The sequence below is a fragment of the Gossypium hirsutum genome, chromosome A05, assembly GCF_007990345.1.
Source record: "Gossypium hirsutum isolate 1008001.06 chromosome A05, Gossypium_hirsutum_v2.1, whole genome shotgun sequence".
In the NCBI taxonomy this organism is placed as follows: domain Eukaryota; kingdom Viridiplantae; phylum Streptophyta; class Magnoliopsida; order Malvales; family Malvaceae; genus Gossypium; species Gossypium hirsutum.
This window is the reverse complement of record NC_053428.1, coordinates 110032710-110042308: the sequence shown is the minus strand read 5'-3', so window position 1 is coordinate 110042308 and position 9599 is coordinate 110032710. Positions and strand designations below refer to the sequence as shown.

General features: G+C 36.1%; 1 protein-coding gene across 1 annotated transcript; it reads right to left on the bottom strand.

Moving 5' to 3' along the window:
* Window positions 1-6334: 6334 nt before the first annotated feature.
* On the bottom strand, window positions 6335-9599 carry LOC107904317 (IQ domain-containing protein IQM1). Its single transcript, XM_016830651.2, has 8 exons — window positions 9228-9599; window positions 9023-9137; window positions 8831-8896; window positions 8576-8664; window positions 8404-8491; window positions 8074-8304; window positions 7839-7940; window positions 6335-7744 (listed from the first exon to the last, which is right to left on the bottom strand). The coding sequence occupies exons 1-8, from the start codon at window positions 9554-9556 to the stop codon at window positions 7379-7381; spliced, it is 1386 nt and encodes a 461-aa protein (XP_016686140.1). The 5' UTR covers window positions 9557-9599; the 3' UTR covers window positions 6335-7378.

Genomic DNA, 9599 nt, shown 5'->3' with positions numbered 1-9599 from the left:
ATGGGATAAATATGATTGTTGAGACCCTTTTCAAATCGTGTTTCGGAAAATGGGAATCGATTTTAAAAAACGAAAACGGGAGTCGCCACCAATCTTTTTAGGTGTGATTGGATCACCTTTAAAAAATTTTGTTTTAAAATCATTAGTTTTGGTCTACGAAATCAGAAAACGGGTTCGGGAGCCGGTTACGCACGAGGAAGGGTTAGCACCCTCGTAACGCCCAAAAATTGGTACTTAAGTGATTATCAAGTGTCTTTAATGTAGGAAGTTCAAAAATTTTAAGTTGTAGTCCTCTTTAAAATATTTTAACTTTGAAAATTGGGATTCACTCGTATCAAAGTATTGACATAAAGTTAACCTTTTTGAAATTCTTGTCTCGAAACAACAAAACGCTATATCCAATAAGTTAGGACATACTGTTTTGAAGTTCCAAGATAGTGGCTTACTTTAGAAAACCTTTAAAAAACTTAGAAGGGTACTTAATTATTCGAACTCAACGAGAAAAGTCGCAACCCAATAAGTTAGGGCACTACTTTTCTTGAAGCTTCCAAAAACCGAGCATTGCCTTTTTATTTTTGAAAAGTTTGAAGTCTCGTTTTTAAAACCGATGCATGAAGGAGCATATTAACATAACATACGAGATAACATGTTATAATGATAGGAAAGTAAGAGCATAACAGCATAAATATCATACACTAACCAACATATATAAGAAATAAAACATGACAATTTTTAAATAAGAAAATATACTTAAAACAGAGTATATATTTAAGAAGAAATAGGTAAAAATCCCTAAACACATAATTCAACATATATTTAATCATATGAATGATGCATGATATACAATATATAAAAATATGCATTTGAAAATAAAATATAAAAGTCTAAGATATTATATAACATATAAAATACATAACATAACAATAATACATTAATACTAAAGTAAAAATAAATATTGTATAATAATAAAAAAACAAAAGTTTAAAAAATATATGTATACTATAAACAAATAATAAAAAAATGTGATATTTAATAATATAATATATAATAAAAAAATATTTATAAGAATTTTTAACATATAAATATAATATATATATAATATAACATATAAATTTTTAACAATTGCAAGTTTAACACATATATATGAATGCGTAGAACCAGGATCAATCAATGCAGTAATATCAGTATCAAGAAAAGAAAATGTACCAGTAATAACATCGGGTGCTGAAGCATCTTCTCTGGCACGAATGACATATGTCCTAGCAGGTGCTCGTACCTCAGGCCTACCTATAGTATCTTTTGTAGCTCCTCGACTACCACTGACATTACTGGATGGTCGAGGTGGTCTGCCCCTCGAAACTAGATTACTCGGCTTCGATATATGTTCAACTTCTTTTTCAACCCTTTCTGGACAATCTCTGAGGAAATGGTTAAAAGAACCACATCGGTAACAAGCCCCACTCTTAAATCGGCATTCACCAAAATGAGCTTTATTACAGTACTGGCATCTCGGTTTAGGAGTGCCAACACTGCCAACACTGGTCACTGATGGAGTAGAAGGCCTTGGATTAGTGCGTTGAGAACCTCGTTCTTTGCCCGAATACCCAATGGCTGAAGTAGAACGATCCTGATATTTCTTCAATTTCTTTGAAGCAGAAAACTAAGATTTTCCCATCGGTCTTTTACTAAAAATTCGAGCTTCCTTCTTAGCCTGTTTCTTTTCTTTACTCAATTCTTCTGCTTTATAAGCTCTCTCTGCCAATGTAGCAAACTCTCGAATTTCAAGAATTCTGATCAGTAACTTAATGTCTTCATTCAACCCTTCTTCGAATCGTTTGCACATTTCAACTTCTGACTATACCTATTCTCGAGCATATTTACTCAATCGAACAAATTCTCTTTCATATTCAGATACTGATCTATTGCCCTGTTTTAGCTCAAGAAATTCTTTTCTTTTCTGGTCAAGGAACCTCTGGCTGATATTTTTTTTTCTAAACTCGGTCTGAAAGAATTCCCATGTAATTTCTTCTTTCGGAACAACTGAAGCTTTAGTATTCCACCAATGGTAAGCTGTATCTTTTAGCAGTGAGACGGCACATTTTAGACATTCTTCTGGTGTACAAGATAATTCTTCCAGAACCCGAGTAGTATTTTCTAACTAGAATTCAGCCCGTTCGGAATCATCATCAACTGCTGCTCGAAATTCTTCGGCCCCATATTTTTGAATTTTATCTACTGGAGCTTTCCCTTTTCTGACAGATTCAGTACCTGTACCTTGTGGGATCTCGGGAACCGGTGAAGGAGCAGGAGGGGGAGCTTGAATTTGCTGCACTACAGGGTTAGTTCTTAAGTATTGATTAAACCATTCATTCATCATTTGAAAGAAGACTGTTTTTGCCTCCTCCCCTCGACCCTCTGTCTCGGGCCTTCTACTGCTAGTTTCTTCTCTTTGTACTGAAGCAGGAGCATGACTCCTAACTTCCTCAGATTGAGCTCGGTCGGATGACATTACTATAAGAAAAACACATTTTAAATGGTCAGGAGATATCACACTATCAATAATAATTTAAATGGCATGTATAGCTAATCCCGTATTTGCTACATCGGTCCTAGAACCGGCTAAACCGTAGCTCTGATACCAATAAATATAATACCCCTACCCGTATTCATTGCCGGAATAGGGTACGAGGCATTACCGGAGTTTACGAATTAAATTTTTTTTTTCAATTCAACATATTTTCATGATAGATTCATGCATTTATATAAGATAACGTCATCACATATCTATAACCAGGTTTGTTAACCATACTAATGGCTAACTTTACATTCATTTCACGTTAACATTTACTTTGTTAGCTTATACATGCCATTGATTTCCAAAATAAAGTTTCTTTATATACCGAAATCCTGAGGTTGACAGTGTGATGTGTCTCCGACCAAATCCGACCTCCGAGCTCTTAACACTACAAAACAGGGAAAAAGGAAACGGGGTAAGCACTTTGTGCTTAGTAAGCTCATGTAACAAGAATTATACTTACCTAATATTTTCAATACAATATAATAAACATTCATATATCCATTCAATGCATTATTACCCTAACATGCACAAACTCAACATTCAAGTTAGTACAATAATTTCCATGTATCAATAATATATATATACCATGATTGATGAGCTCGTCAATACCATGATTTCCATTTCCTTGTTATTTTTCATATTTATCCCGTTGAATTTATCGGAATTTCAACGGATTTTCAGAGGTACACTTTTAGTGTACAATTTCGGGTCCGTCAATTCATATTCATGTGCGCACATTTCCATTTCAGAGAGCACACTCCCGCGAACCTCAACCTTGCAGTGGGATTACCAGTCCAAGCTAAATCCCCTGCAATATAAACTCATAGAGTATTGTCGGGATTACCAGTCCAGGCTAAATCCCCTGCAACGACAATTACTCTAATGAGCTTGGATCTGAATTACCAGTCCAGGCTAAATTCAGACCCTAATTCGGATTACCCATCCGGGCTAAATCCATTTTACACATATTCTTCGGGAGGGCTATATTAGGATAGGATCACCCATCTGGGCTAGATCCTTTTTACAGTCAATTCCTTTTTAGGGATCCATCGAATTTTCCTTTCATTCAACCGGGATTTCTTCCCATTTTATCAAATATATCAATGTTTCATTAATTTTCATACAATGAACACTCAAATCATATTCTCATCAATAACATACAATCTCAAGCATTTTAGAATATAATTCAAGTTACGCGAACTTACCTTGATACTTGTTTGTAAACAGTAAAAATCTATTAATCCCGAACTTTTTCCTTTCCTCGATCTAGCTTCGTATTTGAATCTTCTAGATCTAAATAAATAAATTTAATTATCAATTTAATACATTTCATGTTCATATGCAACATTCTCTATAATTCAACTACTATTTATAGTTCATTCAAAGCTGTCTACTTGAGTCATAGTCACTAAATTATTTATAACTTGAGCTACAGAGCTCCAAATTAAGATCCGTTAATTTTTCCTGAAATTAGACTCATATATATTTTTACCATAAAATTTTCATAATTTTTTGTTTAGCCAATCAGTACATTTTATTCTTCAAAGTCACCCCTGTTCTGTTGTCTAACAGTTCTGACCCTTCTTCACTAAAAATAAATTATCTCTTTATACAGAATTCAAATGATGTTCTTGTTTGTTTCTATTAAAAATAGACTCATTCAGAATTATAGACATATAAATTTAAGTCCCTAATTATTTTTATTCAATTTTTTATAATTTTTCAAAGTCAGAACAGGGGAACCCGAATTCATTCTGACCTTGTCTCACAAAATTCATTATATCTCAACATTTACAAATCCATTGCTTACAATATTTATTCTATGAGAAAGTAGACTCAATAAGATTTAATTCCATATTTTTTTCATCTTCTAATTCGATTCCTACAATTTTTGGTGATTTTTCAAAGTTAGTCTACTGCTGCTGTCCAAACTGTTTTAGTGCAAGCTGTTTATTACCATTTTTCCCCTAAGCTTTTAATAAATGATAATTTCATCCCTACTCAATTAGCCTCTCAATTGAGCTGATTTTTCTCAATTAACATTTTATTCTATCACCTTAAACTAGTTTACAACCTTTAGGAATCAGAATTTCAGCAATAGACTTTAATTCCAAACATTTTCACAATTAGGTCCCAAAAATCAATTTCCATTGAAATTGCCTAATAAAATCATCTCATAAATAAATTAAAGCTTTAATTTCATTCTATTTCATCATAAACTTACATAACTCAACCATGGTAACTTTAAATTTCATTCATGAAATCAAAAACTAATGAATTTAATAGTAGGATCTAGTTGTAAAAGTCTTAGAAACACAAAAATTACAAGAAAAAGGCAAGGATTAACTCACTTGGTGCAAAAATTATGAAATACCAGCTTAGAGAACCCTCCTATGGCGTTTTTAGCTGCTGGAATTGAAGAGAAATGAAGAGAAATCTAGATATTTCCTATTTAGTCCTAGTTTTATTTAGTTAATTTTGCAATATTCCAATTTTTCCCTTAATTTATCAATTTTTCTGCTGATTTCATACCCTTGCCGTCCAGCCCAAATAAATTTTGGGTCTAATTGCCTTTTATATCCTTTCTCATTAGACTAATAAGCTATTTAATCACTCTAGCAACTTTTACACCTATTACAATTCAGTTCTTTTCATTTAATTGACTACCCAAACATTAAAATTTCCTAACGAAATTTTAATACCACATTAATAACATTTCATAAATATTTATAAAATTATTTTTGACTGGGTTTTACGAGATAGAGGTCCCGATACCTTATTTTACCCAATTTCTTCAATAATTTCTTTTTCTAACTAATCACTAAATTGATAAAATTTTCCTATCAATATTTTCATACGATTTTCCTATCATATAAATTTTTAAGCAAAAATATTGAAATAAATTTCTCTTTAAATCGGATTTGTGGTTACGAAACCACTGTTCCGATAACATTGAATTTACGCCATTACACCCACGCGCCCACACGCCGCCCTAAGGTCCACCGTGTACAGAGATCGGAGGGTTTAAAAACCCTCATCTCTTCAGATCCAAAACAGGTAGTTCTTCTCCTTTTCAAATTCCCTTAGTATTTTGCTAAACAGTTCATATATATGAACTAAAAAAATAGAGAATAAGTCACTCGGTTATCACCTTTGAAACTGTTTGTATTTGTTTTTTATTTTTGTATGTGTGTTTTTTACAAGGGTTACAAAGGGTTTTTTATAGCCACTGATTTGTTACATAAGGAAAGAAATCTCTGATTTCTTTCTATTTCTTGTCTACTGTATCTTTGACCATTATCTGCTGAGTTTCCTTTTCCATTTTGCAGGTACCTCGACGATCTCGGCGTTAACGGTGGTACCAAGGCCAGAAGGGAGGCCTGAGATCGCGGTGCTGGATGGTCGCGAGAGGGACGAACGCATTGATGGCGCGTCAGTGTGCATTGATGGCCTCGATCTGAGGAGTTGAACCGACGCGTCTGATGGCTTCTGGAATCTTCTGCTTGCGGCGCGAGAAGAAAGAAGGCAGAAACCCTAGGGTTTCCTGCCTGGTTCTCTAACAGTTTGGGCCAGTTGGGCCTTTGGGAATTTGGGTTTGCAATGGGTAGAGGTGGTTTAGACCTGTTTGGTCGGGTTGGGTATTGGGTCTGTGTATTTGGGCTAGTTTAGTGTATCTGGGTAGGATGTAAATGGGTTTAGCTGAATTGTTTTGGTTTTGGGCCCATGATTTGGGCTTTGTAACATGGACTGTTTAAATAAACAAACAAACATTTATTTATTCATTTTTGTATTTTGGTTTTGGTATTAAGGCCCGGACAAATTTGGGCTCTTACAATGATAACGAAATCATAATTTAGATACATTTTTGAAAAGAAGAAAAACTTAAAAGGGAAGAAAAGCCTATAGTTTGGGTCCAATGTTTTGTTTAACATCTTTTTGAGGAAAGGAAACATTTCATTAACATAAGAAGAGTACAATCATATGAGCCCAAAAGCACAAGAGGTGACAACACTTAGAACGTGGGTAAAGAGCCACCCGATCAACCATAGCCACAAGCATTCCTATCTGTCACTTCTTGCATCGAGGGAGGGAGGACGGTGATCGGATTTATCAACACCAGCAGGGCTATCGTACTTGCGACCAGTAGAACCACCGTCGAGGAGGAGCCAAAGCCAAAGGTGGGTCCAGATGGACCTCCGTCGGGGACACCGACGGCTTGAGATCCTTGCCTTCGAGAGGGCATCAACACCATAACAGTAGGGGTTCTAGTGCATTGCATTGGTAGCAAATTAATTTATTTGCATTAGAATGTTAAAGAGTAGAAGAAACTGGCGTGATGACACCAAAATCCATCGGAGCTCATATTCGACGGAACTCCGGAGAGGCACCAGCGTGGCAACACCAAGAGAGCAGAGGACTTCATCAAACAAAGGAAAGATAAAAAAATAAAGTTTGTAAAAACAGTGACCTTACAAATAGTTTGAAAGACAAATGGCGAAAAATGGGAGAACCCATAGAGCACCAAGACACTGCCTTTCACGGCCGGCTTGAGACCGGCAAAAGAAGAGAAAGGTATGAACTTGAGTTATTATGCCGAAAACAATGAAAAAAGAAGAAGAAGCTAGAGTTGCAGCGGGATCGCTCCGGTGGCCGGGCAGCCACTACAAAAAACAGAAAAAAACAGAAAAAATAAAACTTGAAAGAGAGAAAAGAAACTCGTAGGGAGGAGGGCAATGTGCCGTGCATGATGTACAAAGGCCTATTCTTAATCCTATATAAAATTAAGTAATACTAATAGTATTAATTAGTAGCGGAAAGCCGGACCCTTGGGCTAACGAGTCCAAGGTAAGCAAGCCTAGGAGACAAGAGAAGGTTTGGACTTGGTCTTGGAGAAGGGATGGGGCCACAAGGCTTGACAACAAGCCTGGGTGATAAATTAACATGTTCAAGTGCCTTGAATTGTAGCTGTGCTGGGTAGTCTCTGACACAACCAATGCGAGGTCCCACTCCTGTACTCCATTTGTATCTCACTGCTTCCTTCACCTTCCCCGAATCAATGGATTTCTCTTTCCCATGAATTGCATTGTTTTCAGATATCTCTGCTGCAACTTTCAGCTCCTTTTGAATTTTATCTTTCCAGGGGATATCTTCATCTATGGGATTTTTCTGCAGATCCATGAATTAATTATAAATTTAATAATAAGAATCTTTAATATCTTCAAGTAATGGAGCATGGTGCATGGAGGGTCAGTTGAGTTACCTTAACGTTGGTCAAGTCGACATGATGTTCCTCTAGGAAACTGCACAATTCCATGAAATTTTCTTCTGTCGGGCGATAATGACCACTGTAGGCCCAGATTGCCTGAAAAATCACATAGAAAATGACAACGAACTTTCAACGTATGTTGAAAATGATCAAAACATAATTCTTACTCATACTATATACAGTATAAATAACATTTTCTTGCATGCGGATTCAAGGGTGCAAGACATACGTGAAGTTTACCATGACGAACAACCAATCTGCCAGATGCAATGGTGGCTCCCCCTGCTAGGAAACTCGAGTGCTGAAACAGACCTTTCACTTTCTCAGCAACGTATAGGATTCTGGATGTACTAAGAACAAATATCCATTTGCTTCCTTCTCTGGTGCTCACTGGCGCTTTGTTTTGTTTATAAATCAGCTTTCCCTTCTCCAGAATGACTTCGTACGCTTCCCTTTCTTTCTGCAAAACAAAACAATAAAAAAACATTCTTCACAACTGCAATAAAAAAGGAGCAAAGCAAGTATGATACTACTCTATTGAATTGCCCTTATAAATTACAGGTCCAAGATATTTGATGCATTGACGCTGTAGGTCTGCCCTCGAGCATGTATCTAGAGTGACTGCTTTGCCATCTCCAACATCCAACCTTCATTACGATGGAAATGTAACTAATTCTTCAAAAATGACAAAAGAAAAGCTGTATTACTGGAGATGAAATTTCCCTATTTACCAGTAGAAGAAGGGCTGACAACTCCCGCTCTCAAACCAAACATTGTAGTAAAAGTGTAGATTGTGACCGTAACGATGGCGTGGATCAATCTGCATGCCCAATCACATGATATCAAAGGAAAATATTTGTAAAACTAAACGAGACCGTAACAAGCAGAATCCGTGTTGAGGTCATCATGACTTTGATCGTACTTAAAAGTGGGGTTTACTTAATCAAAACAAGCCCTGTTAAAACTCCAAACTAAGGTTGACTTACAGCTTCAAGCCAGTGACGTAAAGCCAACTGCTGACCTTTCACGTCCTTTGATAACCCTTTTCCTACCTATATGTACACCAAAAATTCAAAGTTCAAATAATGAAACTAGGATTGACTGACATTTTCATTTAGAAATTCATTCATTTCATTTCCACACGCTGGCCAAATGGAAAAGGAAACTACTATACAAACCTTGGCGGCTCTTGTCCGAGCTCGTGCCCATCGGGAAACAGCTGTTTCTGATTTGTTAGCATTAAAGAAGGAAACAGAACTCCGTCTAAGGGCTGCAAATTCTAAAGCCTTCCACCTGCACCCCCCAAAAAAAGAATAATGAGCCATGACCCAAATGAATATGCAGAAAAGAAAACCAAGAGATGGTACTTTAAAGAGAACAAACCAGAGCTCTTCAACAACTACAGCACAATCTGCTAGGGTTCTTCGAGTCCGGTAACTCTTGTAAAACTTTTGCAGCTTAGTTGCTGCTGCATGAAGCTTCTCTGTTGAGCCATTAACCAATATTTTATCATCATTTCCAGTTCCACAGCCTGAATCCGAAATCTTGGTACACATCAGAATATCCGCTGCTGGAACTATAGTGGTTTTAAGCTCCAACTTCTCGGGTTTCTTTCTCTTGAAGCTACTAGTCTCATGACCAGATTCATCATCATTATAATTCTCCAAATCCCTTCTCTTGAATGTCTCCATCATGCTTGTCATCAAAATCATATCTCTGCAAAACAATTTGACTATATCAACAACAATCTATCAA

Coding starts and splice junctions, on each gene's coding strand:
- LOC107904317 (XM_016830651.2), bottom strand. CDS start 9,556: ATGATTTTGATGACAAGCATGATGGAGACATTCAAGAGAAGGGATTTG. Junction 8,897..9,022: donor CTCGGACAAGAGCCGCCAAG/GTTTGTATAGTA, acceptor GTGTACATATAG/GTAGGAAAAGGGTTATCAAA. Junction 8,492..8,575: donor TGTCAGCCCTTCTTCTACTG/GTAAATAGGGAA, acceptor ATCGTAATGAAG/GTTGGATGTTGGAGATGGCA.